The sequence below is a fragment of the Lactuca virosa genome, chromosome 1 (assembly GCF_052849685.1).
Source record: "Lactuca virosa cultivar CGN04683 chromosome 1, Lactuca_virosa_CGN04683_v6, whole genome shotgun sequence".
NCBI lineage: Eukaryota > Viridiplantae > Streptophyta > Magnoliopsida > Asterales > Asteraceae > Lactuca > Lactuca virosa.
The window spans coordinates 151,875,029-151,898,287 of NC_136426.1; the positions used below are offsets into that span (position 1 = coordinate 151,875,029).

Sequence of the window (23,259 nt, forward strand, 5' to 3'; positions counted from 1 at the left end):
TTCGTCCCGAAATTAGAGTTTAAGCAAATACAAATAGATTAAGGGAAAATATGAGGATATTTCAGTTTCATTTGATCCTCGCGCTCCCAAGTGAATCCAGGTCCCCGCTTGGCATTCTAGCGAACCTTCACTATCGGGATATGGCTTTGCTTCGTTTGCTTGAACTCTCGGTCCATGATCTTTACTGGTTCTTCCACGAAGTTGAGGCTCTTATTGATCTCGATCTCGTCGAGTGGGATTACAAGAGTCTCATTGGATAGACACTTTTTCAAGTTTGAAACGTGGAAAGTAGGGTGTACGTTACTAAGTTCTTGAGGTAGTTTGAGTTTGTAAGCTACAGGGCCGATTCTAGCGAGAATCTCGAAAGGTCCTGCGTATCTTGGATTTAGCTTTCCACGCTTTCTGAAGCGTATCAAGCCCTTCCAGGGTGAGACCTTCAATAGAACACGGTCACCAACCTGGAATTCCAAAGGTTTCCTTCTCTTGTCTGCGTAGCTTTTCTGTCGGTCTCTAGAGGCTTTCAATCGTTCATGAATCTGAACGATTTTCTATGTCGTTTCCTGAATGATTTCTGGCCTGTGAGAGTGCTGTCAGGAACTTACCCTTTAGCTAACTGTGTGTCACCCACTTCAGCCCAGCACAGAGGGGATCTGCACTTTCGGCCATAGAGGGCTTCAAATGGAGCAGCCTTTATGCTCGTGTGATAACTGTTATTGTAGGAGAACTCGACAAGGGGTAAATGAGTATCCCATGCCTTCCCCAAGTCTATCACACAGGCTCGCAACATATCTTCCAAAGTTTGAATAGTCCTCTCACTTTGTCCATCGGTTTGCAGATGGTAGGCTGTACTCATGTCCAGCCTAGTTCCTAGGGAACCTTGTAGCGACTGTCAGAACCTTGAAGTGAATCTACTATCTCTATCAGAGATAATGGATATGGGAAGACCATGCAGTCGTACGATCTCCCTAATGTAGGTTCTCGTTAGTTTCTCCATCTTGTCAGTTTCTTTGATAGGCAGGAAGTGTGCGGACTTCGTTAACCTATCTACAATCACCCAAGTGGTATCGAGACCACCCGTTGTCTTGGGAAACTTGGTATTCGACCTTAAACTTGGCGCAAGTAAGACACTTACTCAGGAAGGTAGCAACCTCTGCTTTCATGTTAGGCCACCATTATAACTTTTTGAGGTCAAGATACATCTTATCTGAACCTGGGTGGACAGTATATCGAGTGTTGTGCGCTTTGGTCATGACCAAGTCTCTGAAACTACCGTGCCTCGGTGTCCAGATCCGATCCATGAGATATAAGGCTCCGCCACCCTCGACTTCCAAGTTTTTATCCATCCCTCTCAGGGATTCACCCGTCACATTTTCAGGTTTCAAGGCTTCTAGCTGAGCCTCCTTAATTTGTGTGGACAGATGCGAATGGATAGTCATAGTTAATGATTTGACTCTAAGACCAGAGTATTCTTTCCGACTTAGGGCGTCAGCTACTACGTTGGATTTACCGGGATGATAACGAATTTCACATTCGTAGTCATTGAGTAGCTCGACCCACCGTCGTTGTCTCATGTTGAGCTCCTTCTGGTCGCATATATGTTGAAGGCTCTTGTGGTCTATAAAGATAGTGCTTTTCGTACTAGACAGGTAGTGTCTCCAGAACTTCAGAGCAAATACCACTGCTCCTAACTCAAGATTATGTGTGGTGTAGTTGACTTTGTGTGTCTTTAGCTGTCTTGAGGCATAGACGATGACCTTACCTCGTTGCATAAGAACACATCCAAGCCCTTGGTTGGATGCATTGCAATAAACCACGAAGTCTTCTATTCCTTCTGGGAGGGATAGTATCGGTGCGCTGTAGAAGGCTTGCTTCAGCGTTTGGAACACTTTTTCTTATTTCTCTTCCCAGTCAAAGGCCACGCTTTTTCTTATTTCTTATTTCAACGTTTGGAACGCTTTTTCTTATTTATTATTTCTGGGTCAATGTAGTAAGTGGTTTCATGATCCTAGAGAAGTTCTGAATGAACATGCGATAGTAGCCAGCGAGGCCTGGAAATTGACGAATTTCTGTAGGCGTCTTCGGTGCTGACCAGTTCTCAATGGCCTTTATTTTTGAAGGGTCCACGTGAATTCCTTCTTCGCTAATCACATGACCCAAGAATTTGACTATTCGAATCCAAAATTCGCATTTAGAGAACTTCGCGTAGAGCTTCTCCGATTGTAGTGTTTCTAAGAACTGACGCAGATGTTGACTATGCTCCTCCTTACTTCGAGAGTAGATAAGTATGTCATCGATGAATACAATGACGAACTGATCCAAGTAAGGATGACACACCCTATTCATTAAGTCCATGAATACTGCGGGCACATTGGTCAATCCGAATGGCATTAATACAAACTCGTAGTGTCCATAGCGAGTTCGGAAGGCTGTCTTGGGAACTAAATTCGAGAATAGAATAAAGAATCGAATCATAGAGTTAAGATCTCTACCGAAAGGGAGCACTCGTAACTGGTGATACCTGGAGCTCAGATCAATCTTTGAAAAGTAATTTTCCCCTTGTAGTTGTTCAAACAGGTTGTCTATGCGAGGTAGAGGGTAACGATTCTTGATGGTAAGCTTGTTTAGTTTTCTGTAGTCGATGCACATACGGAACGACCCGTCTTTCTTCTTCACGAACAAGACCGGTGCTCCCCAGGGTGAGAAACTTGGTCTAATAAAGCCCTTGCTGAGCAGTTCGTTAAGTTGACCGGATAGCTCCTGCATCTCAACTGGTGCTAGACGATAGGGCGGTTTGGCTACAGGGGTAGCCCCTGGAACTAAGTCGATTCTGAACTCGACTTGACGTTGTGGTGGTAATCCTGGTAGTTCTTCTGGAAAGATGTCGGGAAAGTCGCGTACTTCTGGGATGTTCTTTATGTCTTTCGTCTCTTGGCTCATATCAACCACTTGAGCAAGGAATGCATGACATTCCTTTCGTAAATACTTCTGGGCTAGTATACTCGAGATGATACGAAGGTTCGTGCCGGGTTTGTCGCCATAGATAACTAGGGTTTCATTAGACGGTAGATTAAGACGAACGGCCTTTTCATAACACATGATGTCAGCACGATGAAGACTCAACCAATCCATGCTGATAATGACGTCGAATCTTTTAATTGAGACAGGCATGAGGTCGATTGGGAATGAATGGCTATCTAGAGTTAGGGTACAACCTATGTATATACAGCTAGTGCTCTCAGTTTTTCCGTTATCCATTTCTACAGTAAACGGTTCTTTAAGTGCACACGGTTTTTGTTTAAGCAAGTGTGCAAATTTCTGGTTCACAAAACTCCTCTCCGCTCCACTATCAAACAGTATGCATGCATAAGAATTATCGAGGAAAAACGTACCAGTGACCACTGTAGGGTCTGCTACTGCTTCCTCGTGGCCTATAGCCAAAACTCTTCCCACTCCGCCCGCGTTCCCTGCCTTCGGGCAGTTCCTTTTGTAGTGACCCACCTCTCCACATCCGTAGCAAGCCTGGCCCACACCAACGCCCGAGACTTGGGTGATTGGCCTAGCCGGAGATTTGCAGAAATGGGCAGTGTACCCCTTCCTGTTGCAGTTAGCACACTTAATTTCCTGACAGGGTCCATTATGGTGGAAGCCGCACTTGTTGCACTTGGGCAAGCTTCCTGCATACTGTTTCGGTGGCGCAGTGGCAGTAGGTGCTATCGCGGCATGAACAGCCACGACCTGTTGCTTCTTGGCAGAGTTATGCGCCGCGTTGCCTTTATTTTTGTTGTTTCAAAACTTCCGCTTGTTATCGGCGGCTTTTGATGGTTCTGGGATGGGAATGGTTGTTGTCGTTGTCGGGGTGCGGACTCCGTGATCGATGAGCCGTTGTGTCAGTCGTTTGGCACTGTCGAAGGTAGTGGGCTTTGAAGCTAATACATTCCCCTAAAATGGAGGCACCAGCCCCCATATATACCTCTCAACTTTCTTTCCCTCTGTAGGGACGATTCCCGGACATAGAGCCACCAGATCGCTGAATCTGGCAGTATAGGCAACTATATCGGAGCCCTTCATGGTTAAGCTCCAAAGTTCTTGTTCAAGTTTCTAAACCTCACCCCTCAGGCAGTACTCCTCAATCATGAGCTCCTTCAGAGCTTCTCAGCCCATAGCATTAGCCACTATCAGGGTTAGTGACTTGACAAGGCTATTCCACCATGTTAGGGCTCTGTCCGCGAAGGTGCACGCAACAAATTTTACTTTGCTCCCTTCCGGACAGGACAGATCTCGAAGATCGACTCTGTCTTCTCGAACCATTGTGAGAGCGTAATGATTCCTCCAGTCCCGTTAAAGGTCCTGGGCTTGCATTTGGTGAAGTTCTTATACGAGCACTCTCTAGAGCGCACAGGAGCATCACTTTGAGTGGAATGCACAGTTGTTCCACTCCCTCTAGTACCACTAGCGCTGAATTGACCTAAGGCTGGTGTATCAGCCGCAGCCACTACAGCTTGGATAGCTGCTGGATTGTATTGTGGAGGAGGTAGCGGTTGAGTAGGAGTTATCGGAGGATTTCGTCTCGTTGATCGACGTGGAGGAATCTTTCAACTAAAAGTTTACAAAGATGAGGATGATAGTAAGAATTCAATTGTGAGTATAATCAGAGTGGTCCATGGACTAAATACCATAGCCCAACAAAACAGATGATAGTATGATTGTAATGAAGATCTAACAATAGAAGGATGAAAGCATTTGGATAAAGATTTCCCCAAAAGATTAGGTGTCTGTCAATAATATTGGCATTAAATATGTAATGAGTTCGGGAAAAATGACCTTGAAGTAGGTCTTACATCAAACCATAAAGAGAAAATTTTGACAGCAGAAAGACCTAGTAGACTGAAAGTCCAAGGTCTTAAAATAAGCAGGAAATTAATACTAGAGTCTATACATAGACCTAATGATATCCAAAAGACAGAGTAGAGTAGACTCTACTTGCGATGAGAACTGCCCGGACGAGCCTTTGATTCTGCCTGATGACGCTTCATTTTCAGCATGCGCCTTTCGAACGTTGCCTGGCGTGCTCGAAGTTCCATGATTTCAGCCTGGGTTGCTGTAAGTTCTCTCTGCAGGACCTCACTGTGGTCCAGAGTTTTACCATGAGCAGCTTGTAGATGGCGAATGCGGACTGTATTGACTCCCGCACCAGCATCAACTTCCATAACTCGGTTGATGGCTGCCCTACCCTGCTCGTCAATTCGAGCAACCCTACGAACCAGAATTGGCAGGATTCTCTCTGCTGAGTGTTAGGTGCATTTTGTGCACCTTTTTGCACACCTTTTAGTCCCTTTTTATGCATCTATTTAGCATAGTTACTCTTCATTTTTATTGCATATCATCATATACATTTTAGTCTCTAGAACAACCTTATTTGCACACTTTCATGTCTTTTTCAGGTAAACCGGAGGTTGGGACGCGCTTTGGGAGGTGCCGGGAAGCATTGGTGAAGATTTCAGGATGATCGGGCGAAGAACGAAAAAGTTGGAAAAATCAAGTTTGGAGTCGGAGTCAGAAGTGTACACGGGCCGTGTTGGATTTACACTGCAAAATCAACACGGGCCGTGTTGACCAAAAGGAAAGCTGTTGACCAAGCTGAACACGGGCCGTGTCAATTTTTCCTTATGCTGAACACGGGCCGTGTTCGACCCAAAAAAACTAACTTTTGGCGGTTTTGCTATTTTTCATATTACGGAAATTGGGTCATTTTGGGGACACACACAACATATCAGAGCACATTTTGAGAGGGGATTTCAAGGGTTATTGCAAGGGATTGATTAGTAATCATTTAGAAACATTATTTCTAGTATTTGTAAGTTGTAATTGCACATTATTTCCATCTTTTATTCTTGTTTGATTTGTTCTTAGCCATGTGTGGCTAAGAAACCTTAGTTTCTAGTTCTTGTTCAAAACATGTTGATTGCTTGACTTGAAGCATATGATTTGATGTTTGATTTGTGATTCTATTCTAGTGATTATGTTTTGTTTAAACTAGAACCCTTAAATTTGATTTGTGTTTGATTGGCCACTTTCATGAATTGAATTTTTGTGCAGTTAATTAAATTTTAGAGCACCTAATCGTTCTATTAAGTTAATAATTGGTAACAAGCAATAAGTTTTCTTATTGTAAAACATATATCACATGTTTTCACACTTTCGAGCATATGAGAAGAAATGAACATTGTTGGGAAGCTTGTATAAAACTTAGTGCAGTTTTTCAATGCAATCTAAGAGCGTGTTTAGGTTGAATTAGTAAAGCTAGGTCTAGTCAAAGAGCGTGTTTTGGTTAGATAATTTGGCAAGCAAGAGGTATTAGATCGTGTTAATGTCTTTTAGTACCAACTTAGAATAGCAATCATGAATTACATCAAGTCATAATCAAGTTGAACAACAACATTGAGAACTAGAACTGGAAGCACTTTTACAACTTGTTTACAAATCTATTTTATTTTCCGCATGTTTCAAAGTTGATTGTTATTTTCATTATTTGACTTTTGCAAACAAATCCCCCTTTGTGACCAAAGTACCTTGTGCAACGAGGTATAGACTTTTATCCCGTGTCTCTGTGGTTCGACCCTGCTAGCCTTGTACTACCTTTTTAGTGCAATATAGCAGTGTATTTGGAGTCTGTTGTACCCCTATTATTTGTTGGGTTTGACACGCCTAACAAATTGGCGCCGTTGCCGGGGACACGGTGTTACTAATTGTTTATGCCTAGATCTTTCCGTACAGATACGCCATTGCCAATTTACTCGGAAATAGAGAAGACTGCAAAGAAGTTAAGGAAGCAGGCCAAGCTTCACAAGAGGCAACCGGTTTCCGGTACTTCTTCATCATCTACTCCCCCGGTCATCAACATTTGGGAGGACATACCCCTCTCAAGTGTATCCGCATCAGAAACAGAAAGCCTCTCACTCTCATCTCAACCAAACTCACCCAAAAATAGAACCCCACCCTCTTCACCTAATCATCATATCCCAAACACTACACCCACAGAAACATCAACTACTACTCATACCATGGGAGATAACCATGGAGGAAATCCACCTCCAAAACCACCACCTGAACAAACCCTTCATCAATGGTCGAGACAAGAGGTTACTCAACAACCTCTTTGCATCACCTATCCAGCAGCCACAAACCTTGAATTGAAATCCGGTCTCATCCACTTACTCCCAAACTTTAGAGGCTTAGAAAACGAAGATCCCCACAAGTTCCTCACAGAGTTTCATGTTGTGTGTGTTGGAATGAAACCACACAATGTCACGGAAGACCAAATGAAGCTTAGGGCATTCCCATTTGTAGTGCAAGACTCAGCAAAAGATTGGATTTATGACCTCCCACCGGGGACGATCAACACATGGGTAGATCTTGCACGCCTCTTCTTAGACAAATACTTCCCAGAAATGAAAGCCTCGGCCCTAAGAAGAGAGATAATTGGGATCAAACAACACAAGAGAGAAGCCTTTCATACATATTGGGAGAGGTTCAAAAAGCTTTGTGCCCGATGCCCAAAGCATGGAATCACCGAATACCAGCTACTCCAGTACTTCATTGAAGGCATGACTCCAATGGAAAGAAGGCTTCTTAATGCCTCCAGTGGCGGATCCTTACCCGACAAGACTCCCACCGGAATCCGCAATTTTATCAAAAACATGGCTGAAGATTCTAAACATTCAAGTCATGATGAAGAATGGTACACGGATGCACCCCGAGGTGTAAAAGAGGTCCAAACTCCTCAAATTGAAGCTCAATTGTCCGAGCTTACTTAAGTGGTTATGATGCTAGCCAAAGACAAAAGTGTGCAGCCCACACCCCGCCCGTGCGGTATTTACACTCAAGTGGGCACCCAACCGATATGTGCCCACAACTTCAAGACGAGGATTATGCGGAAGCAAATACGTTAGGAGGATATTCCGGGTCAAACCAAAGGGGATTTGAGCACTCATGAAATGACCAAAGATGGAACAACAATCAAGGATGGGGAGGAAATCAACAGGGAAATTATCAACCAAATCAACCACATCAATACCAACAAAGACCACTATTTCCTCAAAATCAACAAAGACCACCTTTTCAACCTCAAAATTTCCAGCCAAGTCATCCACCACAACCACCTCCACAAGCGGGTTCATCAAGCATGTCACTAGAAGATATTGTCAAGAGCCTTGCCACTAGCACTCAAAGCTTCCAACAAGAAACGAAAGCAAGCATAAAAAGCTTGGAGCAACAAGTTTCACAACTTGCTCAATCCGTGAGTAAGATGGAATCACAAGGCAAGCTACCATCTCAAACCAAGAAGAACCCGAAACACAACGCATGTGCCATTACCTTAAGAGGTGGGAAAAACTATGAAGGTCCAAAGATGCCAGATGAAGAAGAGGAAGAGAAAGAGATTGAAGTGGAAGAAGCTGTCAAAGAAGAGGAAAGGAAAAATACTTCCGAGTCAAAGAAACCAAGAGAGACCGAAGTGAAAGTCACACCATCTCCATTTCCTTCAAGGCTAACAAGTACATAGAGAGAACGGGAAGATGACGAAATCATGGCAATGTTCCGAAAGGTTGAAATCAATATCCCCCTTTTAGATGCTATTACACAGATTCCTAGATATGCTAAGTTTCTTAAGGAACTTTGCACATCTAAGAAAAAGCTTAAAGGAAATCAAACTGTAAAAGTAGGGGAAAACGTTTCAGCCGTGTTACAAAAACGGCTACCAAAAAAATGCAAGGACCCGGGTGTTTTCACGGTTCCTTGTAAAATGGGTAACCTTTTTGTACCACGCGCCATGCTAGACCTTGGAGCATAAATTAATGTCTTACCCTATTCAAGTTATAAGACAATGGGAATTGGACCTTTATCAAAAACCGGAGTTATTATTCAACTTGCCGACCGGTCTTTGGTACACCCAAAAGGTGTATTGGAGGACATGTTAGTGCAAGTCAATGAACTTGTATTTCTTGCTGAATTTTATGTTTTGGATATGGGTGATGACAACACCCCACAATCGAGCTCCATCCTTTTGGGGACACCCTTCATGAGTACCGCAAAAACAAAAATAGACGTAGCAAATGGTACTTTGTCTATGGAGTTCCATGGTGAGGTGATCAACTTTAATATCTTTGAAGCTATGCGTTATCCTAGTGATATTCATTCTTTAAACTTCATAGATGTTATTGATTCATGTACTAATGATTGTTTCGAGTTGTCAAGCCAATATGTGCTAACCACCATCTTGAGCAAGCATTTTGATGAAACAGGGATCAAGAATCTGGCTGATAAGTATATGTTGGAGGATAAGTTGATTGAAGCAATCAACTCCTTGGAAAAAGCACAACCTATGAGAGTTGGACCATCCCACATGAAGCTCAAAAATCCCGATCCGAAACTCCTTCCATCCATAGTACACCCACCGAGTCTTGATTTGAAGACTCTTCCTGACCATCTCAAGTATGTCTATCTTGGAGAGGAAGAGACATTACCGGTGATAATTTCAACCAAGCTAGCAAAGGAAGAAGAAAAAGAGTTGGTTGGAATTTTGAAAAAGTACAAGGAGGCTATTGGTTGGACCATTGCGGACATAAAGGGGTTGAGTCCATCATTATGCATGCATAAAATATTGATGAAAGAAGACTTTAAGCCAACCCGTGAAGCCCAAAGGAGATTGAATCCACCTATGATGGAGGTGGTTAAAAAGAGATCATGAAGCTCTTGAATGCAGGTGTAATCTACCCCATTTCTGATAGTAAGTGGGTAAGTCCTGTGTAAGTTGTCCCGAAAAAAGCCGGAGTCACCGTTGTCAAAAACTCCGAGGGGGAATTGGTACCCACCCGTGTGCAAAACGGGTGGAGAGTTTGCATCGATTATAGGAAGTTGAATGCTTCCACCCGCAAACTTCAGGGACTCCTCAAGACCACAGAAATAGGTCTTAAGGGTAAGTCGGTTGTTAACACTCCTACTCCAAACTCCGCCCCGGTTTTGGCAATCGGGAAAGGTAGAGGGAAGAAGAGGAAGAGCTCTTCGAAGGGTACCAAGGCTAGGACCCTTGATGGCTCTTCTTCAAGTGGAACCAAGAAAGGTTTTGTCACTCCTTCTTCTGACCCTAAAGAGGCTGAATGCTTCTATTGCCATGAAAAGTCACATTGGAAGCGGAACTGCCCAAAGTACCAGCAAGATGTGAAGGATGGGAAAGTTAAACCCAACCATGCAGGTATTTACACTATCTTATCTAATAACTCACCCCATTCTAACTCTTGGGTCCTTGATACCGGTTGTGGTATTCATATCTGTTCTGATTTGCAGGGACTAAGAAGAAGTGAGAATGTGGAGCATGGAAGAATAAACTTAATCATGGGGAATAGGAAAGCTTTACCTGTCACCAAGATTGGAGTTTATACTTTATCGCTAAGTAGTGGGTTTAGTTTAGATTTGAATAAATGTTGTTATTCGCCAGAAATGACAAGAAATATTATTTCCTTTCATGCATTGTATAAACAAGGTTTCACCTTTTCATTTGATAATGAAGTTGGTTCGATTAATGCTTTCTTTAATAATGTTCTTTATTTTAAAGCATTACCTTGTGATGGTGTGTATGAAACTGTATCTGTGGTTGATAACTTAGGAAATAATGTATTGTGTATTGATTCAGTTAAAGATAATAACTTGGATAAAGCATCATTATGGCATTGTCCTCTTGGACATATAAGCAAGAAACGCATAGACCAACTCCAAAAGGATGGAGTATTGGAGTCATTTGACCTAAAGTCAGATGATAGTTGCGAATCATGCTTACTTGGAAAAATGACAAAGTCACCCTTCACAGGTTCTTGTGAGAGGGGTGAAGGTTTGTTGGATTTTATACACACGGATGTGTGTGGGCCCTTCAAACATGCCACAAGGGATGCTAATCGTTATTATTTGACTTTTACTGATGATTACAGTAGATATGAATATGTCTACTTAATCAAGCATAAGTCAGAGACTTTTGAGAGGTTTAAAGAGTTTAAACAGGAAGTTGAGAATCAATTGGGCAGGAACATTAAGATGCTTCGATTCGATCGAGGTGGTGAGTATCTTAGTTCAGAGTTCCTCGACTATCTTAGGGAATGTGGGATTGTCTCACAATTGACACCTCCCAGGACACCGCAGTTGAATGGTGTAGCTGAGAGGCGTAATCGAACCTTGTTGGATATGGTTCGTTCCATGATGAGTCGAGCTTCGCTACCAATCTCATTTTGGGGGTATGCCTTAGAGACTGCCGCCCATATCCTTAATCTAGTTCCCACAAAGAAAGTTGCCAAAACTCCTCATGAGACGTGGACTGGTAAAGTACCCAAACTAGACCACATTAAAATTTGGGGTTGCGAGGCTTTCGTGAGACGCGAGACTCATGATAAGCTCGAACCTCGAAGTGAGAGGTGTATTTTCATCGGCTACCCACATAAATCCTTTGGTTACCTCTTCTACAGACCTAGTGAGAATGTGGTCTTTGTAGCTAGGAGGGCTTTCTTTCGAGAGAGAGAGAGAGAGTTCATAAGCCAAGGAGACAGTGGGAGGCAAGTTGACCTTGAAGAAATTCAAGAGTCAAGTGGTGAAGGAACTTCAAACCCTAGCACTCAACTTGAGGAGGAAACTTCTGTTGAGCCAATTGACAAGTCTGTACCTCTGAGGCGTTCCACAAGGGTTAGGAATGCACCTGAGCATTACTATGGATTCCATATTACTGCGGAAGGTGATACACTTATCAGTGATGAGACGCTGATAGGTCTGGATGAACCTAACAGTTACGCGGAAGCCATGGCAGGCCCTGAGTCAGCCAAGTGGAAAGAGGCAATGGACAGCGAGATATAGTCCATGTATGACAATCAAGTTTGGAACTTGGTTGAGAATGTACCAGGTCGTAAGACTGTAGGGTGCAAATGGATCTTCAAGAAGAAGACCGACATGGATGGTAATGTACACACTTATAAGGCACGACTGGTTGCAAAGGGTTTCTCACAAACTCCGGGAGTTGATTATGATGAGACCTTTTCTCCAGTAGCCAAGATTAAGTCTATTAGGGTTCTGTTAGCCATAGCCGCATTTCATGACTATGAAATATGGCAAATGGATGTCAAAACCGCTTTCCTTAATGGAAAGTTGGCTGAGGATGTTTACATGAGTCAGCCAGAGGGTTTTGTCAACACAGAGTACCCTAATAAAGTGTGTAAGCTTGAGAAATCCATTTATGGGTTAAAGCAAGCACCTCGCAGATGGAATCTTTGCTTTGATGAGAAAGTCAAGGAATTTGGCTTTTCTAGGAGTGAAGATGAATCTTGTGTATATGTCAAGGCTAGTGGGAGTATAGTTAGCTTTTTGGTATTGTATGTGGATGACATACTACTCATAGGAAATGACATCCCAACTCTGCAGGAAGTTAAGTCCTGGCTTGGGAAGTGTTTCTCTATGAAGGACCTAGGAGAAGCTGCCTATATTCTAGGGATAAGGATCTTGAGAGACCGGAGTAAAAGACTAATTGGACTTAGTCAGAGTACTTACTTGGATAAGGTGTTGAAGAGATTCGGCATGCAGGACTCCAAGAAAGGAGAGTTACCCATCCAGAGTAATGCCAGATTGAGTAAGACACAAAGCCCTAGTACTGAGGCTGAGATAGCAGAAATGAGTCGAATACCTTATGCTTCGGCTGTAGGATCGATCATGTATGCTATAACGTGTACTCGACCTGATGTAGCCTTTGCTTTGAGCATGGTTAGCAGGTATCAGGGGAACCCTGGCAAGGCACACTGGACTGCGGTAAAGAATATCCTCAAGTACCTACAGAGGACTAAGGACTGGGTCCTTACCCTCGGTGGGAGTGAAGACTTGAGAGTTGTAGGGTATAGTGATGCTAGCTTTCAGACTGATAGGGATAATTTCCGCTCTCAGTCAGGCTGGGTCTTTACCTTAAATGGAGGAGCAATTTCTTGGAAGAGTTCCAAGCAAGAGACAGTGGCTGATTCAACTTGCGAATCAGAGTATATAGCAGCTAGCGAGGCAGCAAAGGAGGCGATATGGCTGAAGAACTTCATTGGAGACCTTGGAGTTGTACCAGCTATTAAAGAGCCAATGGAAATTTTCTGTGATAGTGAAAGTGCAGTTGCCTTAGCCAAGGAACCAAGGGATCACGGGAGATCCAGACACATCGACAGAAAATACCATTTCATCAAACATCGAATAGAAGAAGGACTCCTCGTGGCAAAGAGGGTATCATCAGATGAGAATCCAGCAGATCCCCTCACGAAGGGACTGACTCGGGTTAAGCATCTCCAGCATGCTCGGAGCATAGGGCTGAAGGATGATATTAGATTTAGTAGTTAGATAACCTTGAAATTTGTAAAGTGTAATTGACATTAGATGATGAATAAAAGGTGTTTTATTTATGAGTAAAGTGTTTCTATCTGTTGTCGATCGTTTACTATATTTCTTTTGCATGTTTTGACTTCCAGAATAATTATGTTTGCTATATCATATTATTCGAACCTCCACAGTCGGTCATATGTCGGAAGTAGGTATGAATCAAGACTATCATGATTGGTTACAGAGGTCTAAGTTGTTGGACATGGCTACAACACTCATGAGTGCTCATAAGTTCTGAGCATTGGACTCAACCCACGCTCACTGGAATCATTTCATGGAATTTATATCGAGTGATCGTGAGATGGTAATATCATATAAGTCTTCAAACCTAGATATATGATTTGTTACTTATGAGTTGGTTATGCATTGATTGTACGAAAACGCATTGGTAACTCGATGTTATAAAACGTGCTCTTGTGTATAATTCAATGAGTAGTAGAACAAACATATGAGTCGAAGTTTATCTGTTCCTTCTTGGATTAGAAGCTGATATCTGGGCCCTTCGATGATTTTGTTTTGACCTATGTACCGGGCCCGGTCAGAACTAAGTTGATGTGTTCAATTAAGTTCTTTGTCAAACAAATCGGAAATCGGGAAACAAACTGTTGGACAATAAGTAAGACATTGTTCCATGTATTTGTCCGGCTGATATCTAGAACAGAGGATTATATGATCACTTATCTTAAATGGTGTATCATCATCTTCTCAGTTCCGAGAGACCTTGAAAGAGCTATGATTGCCGATCGGTTCCTGAAGTATTGCAGTTATAGTTATTAGACTTATCCAAGTGGGAGACTGTTGGATAAGGTGTCTAAGTCCATAACTATTTCTGGTATGTACTTGACCCGACCCGACATGGTCCATTTGGGTTGCATGGCACCATGCAATTGGATAAACTAAAATGAGAGAAATAACACTTATGGTTTATTAATATATTATAAGTTCTAATATATTAATAATATTATTTAATTAGTTTGATCAAGAATTAATTTAGAATTAATTAAGTGATCAAAAGATAACTAATTAAATATATGGGTAGATTATGTAAATCTTCCATATCTTATATAGTGGGCTAAGAGGCTCCATGGATTATCAAGTTGGGTTCCACCCATAGGATGCTCCATGGATGCTCCATGGGAGTTACAAACCCATGGGTCATGGAAATGAAGAGTCATGACACATTAGGGTTTACATGGTGTAACCCTAGATGTGTCAACACTATATAAGAAACCCATTCTCCACCAAACTCGGCTACACATAAGAAACAAGAGGGCTAGAGCGGATTGTGCAAGTGTAAGATTCTCTCAAAGTTTACTCCTTTGCATTTGGTGTTGTGTGAAGCATTTGAGGCATCACACTTGGGGTGCTAGGCTCACAAGGTTTCAAGGATCATAATCAACAACAAGGTAAGTTATTCTATCTTTCATTCAAGTTAAAAATGTTCCCCATGTATGCTAGATAGGAATATAACCTTGGAATTCAACTTTGCATGATTATTAGACAAACATAGATCCAAGGTTATTAGGGTTGCATGTACACTTAGGAAGTGTTAGAATGCTCAAAACCCATCAACTTCATGGTCACGGGAAAATTCCCACCCGATCTCACGAGGCCACAGAGAGATAAGATCAAGAAAGATGCAAGAAGGTACATTTGGGATGATCCGTACCTTTGGAAACATTGTGCAGATCAGGTAATAAGAAGATGTGTTGAAGAACATGAGGTACAATCTATCCTCAACTTTTGTCATAGTTATGCTTGCGGAGGGCATTTTGGTCCTCAAAGAACTGCCCGGAAAATTTTAGACTGTGGATTTTATTGGCCTCGACTCTTTCATGACTCTTACACTTTCTGTAAAAGTTGTGAGAGATGTCAAATGACAGGTTCTTTGAGTTCCCGAAACCAAATGCCCTTGACCCCCATCTTGGTTTGTGAAATATTTGATATATGGGGTATTGATTTTATGGGTCCTTTTCCATCATCCTTTGGGAATTTATACATCCTTTTGGCTGTTGACTATGTTTCCAAATGGGTAGAGGAAAAGGCAACAAGAACTGATGATGCTAAAGTTGTTGTAGATTTTGTCAAGGCTAACATTTTATGTAGGTTTGGAACTCCAAAAGCCTTGATCAGTGACAGAGGCACACACTTCTGCAACAAAACTCTTGGATCAGTTCTCAAGAAGTATGGAGTCCAACATCGGGTGTCCACGGCTTATCACCCGCAAACAAATGGACAAGCTGAAGTGTCAAACAGAGAAATCAAGTCCATACTTGAGAAAACAGTGAACACAAACCACAAAGATTGGAGTTTGAGATTAGATGATGCTCTTTGGGCATACCGCACTGCATATAAAACTCCAATTGGGATGTCACCTTACAGACTTGTGTTTGGCAAAGCTTGTCACCTCCCTGTTGAACTGTAACACAAAGCTTTATGGGCTATCAAAAAGCTAAACATGAAGATTGATGAAGCGAGTGTTCACCGAAAGCTAGAGATTCAAGAGTTGGAGGAAATAAGAAATGAAGCATTCGAGAGTTCACGCATCTACAAAGATAAGACCAAAGCATTCCATGATAAGTACCTCTCCCGTAAGACCTTTGAGATTAGTCAAAAGGTATTACTCTATGACTCTCGACTTAAATGGTTTTCAGGTAAGTTACGGTCCCGGTGGGTGGGTCCGTTCATTGTTACTAATGTATTTGATCATGGTGCAGTTGATATTAAGAGTAACAAAACTGGAAAAGTGTTCAAAGTTAATGGTCACAGGTTAAAGGTCTTCTATGAAGGTTTCCAAGAGAAAGACATGGAGGTTGATAGCTTGGAACGCCCGTACTACATTGAGTGAATCTAAAGGGCAAAGTCGAGCCAACGACTTAAAACAAGGGCAGCTTACCGGGAGGCAACCCGGGGGTATTTCTGTCTTTTCTTTAAAAACAATTTCCATTTCTTTGAGTTTTTGGTTTTCAATGTTCCAAATGCATTTAAACATGATTTAAAATCACCAAACGGACCTTGGGATGCAAAAACATTTTATTTGAATGAGAGGAAAATTTTTTGGTTGAAAAAGTGGAAGTGGCAATCAGAATAGTACACGGCCCGTGTTACTTTTGCCTTATAATGAACACGGGTCGTGTTCATCAATAGCCAACAATCCCGCACTGAGAGGAGTACATGGCCCGTGTTCCTCTTGCCTTATACTGAACACGGGTCGTGTTCGCCCATTTCTCAGGAACTTTGGCTCCAACACGGGCCGTGTTGATTTGGCCTGTGGGGACACGGGCCGTGTTCGCGCAGCAGATGCTGTGGTTTTTAATGCTAAAAATCGGGATTTTGCCTCATTCTTCCACACACTCATTCCAAAATAACCCCTTTCCCCCAAGAAAACCCCAAGGTCCGATTTTCATCAAAAACCCCTTGATTCTTCATGGTTTTGGCTTAAATCTTCAAAAAGGTTTGATTTTCATCTTCGCCACTTCATCTCCTACATCTAATACACCATCTTATTGCATTTTCATGGTGGATTTGGAGGTTTTGACAAACTCTAGGTCCGAAAATTCCTTAAAATTTTTGGTGTTTTGTGCTTAATTCTTCATGTAGGTAAGCTTGGGGAAGTTGAAGAAGATCGTTCTCACCAACAACAACACCTTTCCACTAATGATTCGGTATATCCTTTCCTACTCTTCACTTGTGGAATTTGTGTTCTTAAGGACAAATTGCATGTATCATTGGCCATTTTGGACTTGACAATAACTTGGAAATCATTCAAAACTGAGTTTCCCGCGAATTTTTGGTGGCCAAACTTCGATTGAATAGACCCGTCAACAGTTGAATTTTTGACCCGTTGACCAGTTGACTTTTTGACTTTGCCCTAAATTTTGCATATGGAAGGTGAGAGTTCTAAACGACCTCGGCACACCAAATCGTCGGCCCGCCGTCGTAGGTCCCCATCGCCTCCGCCCAGGTCCCCGTCACCCCCACATAGTGGTGTGATTTGTCGTGGCCCAATTCAAGCCGCCAAACTTGAGGCCTTTCTCTAGCGCGTACACACTCCCCAACAATTTGCGCATGTGCCATCTCTCTGTGAGTTGCACATCTACAACCAAGTCCACACACTGTTCTGGAACATTGGATGGCAGGGGTTGTTAAAGGTCCACGAGCTCAGCTATAAAGTTCCAACATTCGAGTTCTTATCTTCATTTGATTTGGACCACGGTGTCCTACGTTTCCGGCTTATGAACCAAGATCATACCTTGTCCCTAGACCAAATCAATGCCATAGTTGGGGCCCCCACAGAACACACCTTTGGCCACAATGACCCAATCCCAGGATACAGTGATCTTACATGGTGGACCGACCTTACGCGTCAGCTTCCCTATGTCTCAAGTTCTGCTAAGGCCTCCTCTCTCATCCACCCTGTGATGAAAGTGGCCCATAGGATTATTTCTTCACTTGTCGTCCCTAGAGAAGAAAGAAGCACAATCAACGCCCTTGAGCTCAAAATAGTCTATGCGATGGCCCACCCGGACGATAATCTCATTTCTCACTATGGCTCATTCCTTTGTAACAAACTCAACCGCCTCAGCACATCACGGTCTGGCAAAATATCTTGTGGTGGCATTGTCAGTTTATTGGCCAAAAGTGCTCCAGTCCGGGCCCCATATCCCAGAACTCACCAAAATATCTTGAGTCCATGATAATGTTTCGGGTGGAGGACGGGAACCATAATTGGACCGTGGGTCAAAACCACGATCCAAGGCTCTTCATCACCCCGGAGAACTAAGACATCCTTGCCCTCAGGCGTCCTAACAACTTCACCAACTGGAAAATCACACCATATCTCTTCCCCGACTCTTTCTACGAGGAGGACGATGAGGAAGGTGGAGAGAGTGACGGGGGGGCACCAGAAAACTCTCCTCCCTTGGGTGGTGCTAGTTCATCCCATCATGCTGGACACCCATCATATCACCAGCAATATATGGATCAATTCCAATCGATCCATACCCGCCTCGACACTTACCATCAAATGTCACAAACCTAACCCAAAGTTTTTCCGCCTTCACCACTCAATACGCTCGAGATCAAGAGTGTCAGCGCAAACATGAGGAGGACTTTTGGGCTTGGACCCGAAATCCCAGCTACTATCCTCCTCCTCCTCCTCCGCAATAGGTTGTTCCGCCCTCTCCAAGCATCGGGGACGATGCTTATATTTAAGCTTGGGGAGAGGTAGAGTTGTACATTAGGTGCATTTTCATGTTCACATCCATATTCATGCATGCATTGTTTAAAAAAAAATTACCTTTCTTATTTTCATTTTCCTAGCATTCTGCGTTTATAAAACCCAAAAATAATTTTCTTTTCTTTTCTCAAGTTTTTGCATTCCATCATTTTCATGCATCATCATAAAAAAAACTGTATACGAGATGATGACACTCTTTACATACGATAGCTCCATGAAGTGGGAAAACGAGAAATCAAATGAAAAAAAAAATTTCCGAGGCGACCGGATAGTTGTCGGAAGTGTAGAATCAGCTATCATAACTAGGGGACCCAAACACCATAATTCGAGACCCGAGCCTTAGATAATAATAAAAAATGGAATACTGAAACATTTTTGTGGGCGGTAATAACAACTTTAGGATGATTTGCTTCTCAATGTTTAAAAAGAATCTTTATCGGCAACTCTGGACCCACAGAACACGGACCTATTTGTTGACACGCGTTACCCTCGCGGTGACACAGAGCTTAAGTATCAGATCCACACAGTCAAGAAAGAAGAAAGGGTACAACTGTCACATCCAGTACCCCAATCAGAATTTCAAGTGCCAAAACGAAGAAACTTTCAGAAAGTCAAAAGTTGATTGAAGAATTCAAAGCTCAAAATGAAGATACAAATCCAAGTTCAATCAAAAATCAAAAGCCGCCTCAAAGTCAAATCTGGCGAATGAAAAAAAAAGAAAAAAAAACTGTGTGATATGATACTTGTGGCTCTCGAAAAAGTGAAAGCATAGGAGCTGGGCCCCTTCGGGTGGGCTCACTGTTTCAGCGAAAGCTGATTCGCCGTGAAGGGTTCTTAAGGATGCGTCGATTCTGATTCTTGGCCATCTAGTCTTAAGGACATGAGATCCGGACTGTGTTATTTTCGCCCATAAAGCTAATTAAGGTATGAAGTTTAAATAAAACTATGGTTGGATTATTGGGTTACACCATTTAGGGTCTTCCTCACTTTGGGAGTCTGTGATATGTGGAAGGTAGCAGGATGGTCGCCTAGGTATTAATGATTGGAGCCCCATTGATGTAAGGTCTGATCGTATATTTCCATATCTACAAAAATAAATAAAAAGATTACTTGTATTCTTATGTTTTTCTTTGGTTCATTTTTTTGTTCCTTAAGTATCTTTTATACATATGTTTCTTTTTCATTGTTTTCATTGCATGCATTCATTCCTAGCCTGTGACAACCCGAAATTTCGTTTCTGTACAACCATTCAATTCAATAGAAGTCAGAACTGTTTCTGCTAACTTTCAAGCTTTTTGAAATACGTTTGAGTTTTCTAAGATTAGTACTTCAGGAGATAACAGGAGAGAGGATGCCCTAGGGTTTATTGTGCAACAATAATGTCCCAAAACTCCAAGAGTTTGGAGTTTACGGCCTAAACAAAGGTGTTTACGGCCGTAAACCCTAAAGGGGGTATAAATATGACACTTAGTCATTATTTACCACTTTTTCACATTTTCAAGATCCAAACTCAATTCTCTCTCAAGTATCATCCGACTTTTCTTCTTGATCTTCAACTTTGTAAGTGTTTGTAGCCCTAAAAAGTTGATATCTTACTTAATCTAGTGATCTTACATGATTCCATCCGTGAAATCATTCCAAAAGTGTAGATCTTCAAGTTTCACCAAGAACACCAAGAACACACACTAGTGTTCTTGGACTCTTAGCACCTTTTCAAGCTTCTACCTAGTAAGTACTTCTACCCTAGAGTATTATATAACTTGTTACACTTCTAATCATCAAGAAAACACCCAAGAAACACAAGATCAAAGGTGTTTACGGTCCAAGATGTTCTTGGACCGTAAACCCTAAAAAGGGTGCCAAAGTGTGCCCTAGTCCCTTACCAAGCCTTGGAAACTAGCCTAGACCCTTCATTGATGTGCTTAGTACTTGAAAACATCAAAAGACCATAAACCATTTGGGTTTACGGCCGTAAACCCAAAGACAAATGGTCCAAGGGCCGTAAACTCCACAAAGGAGTGAAATGGTGCCCTAAACACTTCCTAAGGCTTAAACATGAAGTAGGAATGCTTCTTATGATCTTTAAAGCTTCAAAACGCAAAATGGTCAAGTACCATGAGTTTACGGCCGTAAACTCATGGGTTTACGACCGTAAACTCAAGGGGTTATGGTCACAAAACCGTAAACTCCAAGGGAGTTCACCCTTGAACCCTAAACTCAAATGCAAGGTCCTACCACCCTTAGATGCAATCCTTAGGACTTATGGCACTTAAATCAAGTGTTTTACATGTCTTAGGATGTCTTAAAATTGGTAAATTAGTTGTTTTATGACTAATTGGATACATATATGTGTTATTATATGTTAACTAGGATCCTTGTGTGTGTTCAAGTCTTCACTTGACACTTAGCATCCTATATCATCAGTTCTTCCAAACCACTCACTACAGGTGAGTTCATACCCCTTAATTAACCTTTTAAATGTTTTTAAATGCTTTTATGGGTATATCAATGACATGTGATTAATAACTACCAAATAAGTGGATTTCTTACTTTTCAAACTGTGTTATCAAACTGTTTTACTTCAAACTGTTTTACAAACTCTTTTTCATATCAAATACTTTTATTAAACTCTTTTAACTTATATTCTGTGTATCTATATAGATATAGTTATATAAGTAGGATTGAAAGGACTTAGGACTGATAGCTCACCTTACTTCCTGTTCCTTGTTTGGTTGTGGACTTAGGGTATTCATTTTATTTGTCCGAAGGTCGTTTGAATCCTAGTCATATATTATGTATAAGTATATAGCTATAAAAGTTCCTTCTTTCATTCAGTTCAATATCTTTGGGTAGCAAAGATATACACAAATATGTTCATACATTCAAACAACATTACTAGTAAACTATAATAGGTATAGTTTAGGGAGATACTAATACTATTACTAGAACAGGGAAACATACAATGAGTCAGTTCATACATGAGTCAATAACAAACAAACAATAGATACTATGATGAGAAACAAAAAATAGATACTATGATGAGAAACAAACAATAGATACTATGATGAGAAACAAACAATAGAATACTATGATGAGAAACAAACAATGCATGCTAGACAGGGAGAGAACACACAATACAACTAGCACATTCATATACGAGAACATTATCACATTTATGTGAGCCACGTAACGGGGCATGGCACTACCTGTCATGACCGTTTTGTATCCAGAATCTCCTTAAGTGGGGAGCGTATGAGTTTGTGTATAGATCTATACTGGATTGACTATCCTACACCTTGCTGCTCGCTACAGTGGGACTTGCAAGTCTACGGGTGCCAAACGTCATTTCTTACGACGTCTTACGTCGTCGTTTTTCTATAGAGTCGGTAGCAGGATACAGGCCGATCACATGGTACTTTAAATAACATTTGGTTTAAGGTAGTTAGTACAGCAGTAGTTACTTAATACAACATTACAGTACTATTTCATTTTCCCATTACATTTACTTTGTGATCTTCACACAATAAACAATAATGTAAAAACTATATTTTTGGTTAATGATAGTAGGATTTGGGAAAATATACACTCTTACAAGAGACACACACACATATACTAGATGCCTTGGTAGAAGGCTACTTTTAGTAGGAAACATAAGGTTTTCTAGGGGAGTTCAAACAATTACAAACTTTTACAAACTTATACAATTACAGACTTACAAACACTTTCATGCAAATACATACATTAAAATACTTATGATCTCACCAGCTTTAAAGCTGATAAACTCTTTCAAAATAACTTGTATTCTCAGGTCACCAGTAGACAGGTACTGGTGCCAGGTTTTGAGAAGATGGAGCTCGTTCAAGACTCATCTTTTATTTTGATGTATATTTTTGGTGTCTATATAACTTGACAGAACACACTTGTATGAAATTATATTATTAATGCAATGGATGATGTTCTTGCTTGTTTACTACTTTGCATTGTTGTGATACTGAACATGACGTCCTCCACCCCAGAACGTTTCCGTCGTTCCGATTTTGGGGTGTGACATAGCCCATAGGATCCTTCTGTCCCTTTTGTTCTATGTTTCTTTTTGCCATCTACAAATTGTCCTATTTCGTCTGATTCTTGTTCTTTCTTGAGGACAAGAATGGTCTAAGCTTGGGGAGATTTGTTAGGTGCATTTTGTGCACCTTTTTGCACACCTTTTAGTCCCCTTTTATGCATCTATTTAGCATAGTTATTTTTCATTTTTATTGCATATAATCATATTCACTTTAGTCTCTAGAACAACCTTATTTACACACTTTCATGTCTTTTTCAGGTAAACCAGAGGTTGGGACGCGCTTTGGGAGGTGCCGGGAAGCAATGGTGAATATTTCAGGATGATCGGGCGAAGAACGAAAAAGTTGGAAAAATCAAGTTTGGAGTCGGAGTCAGAAGTGTATACGGGCCGTGTTGGATTTACACTGCAAAATCAACACGGACTGTGTTGACCAAAAGGAAAGCTGTTGACCAAGCTGAACACGGGCCGTGTCAATTTTGCCTTATGCTGAACACGGGCCGTGTTCGACCCAAAAAAACTA

General features: G+C 41.6%; 1 protein-coding gene across 1 annotated transcript; it reads left to right on the top strand.

Annotated features, from left to right (window-relative positions):
* Window positions 1-15,892: 15,892 nt before the first annotated feature.
* LOC145122164 (uncharacterized) lies at window positions 15,893-16,282 on the top strand. Its single transcript, XM_079057817.1, has 2 exons — window positions 15,893-16,088; window positions 16,152-16,282. Exons 1-2 carry the CDS (start codon window positions 15,893-15,895, stop codon window positions 16,280-16,282), a joined length of 327 nt encoding a protein of 108 aa, XP_078913943.1.
* Window positions 16,283-23,259: the final 6,977 nt, after the last annotated feature.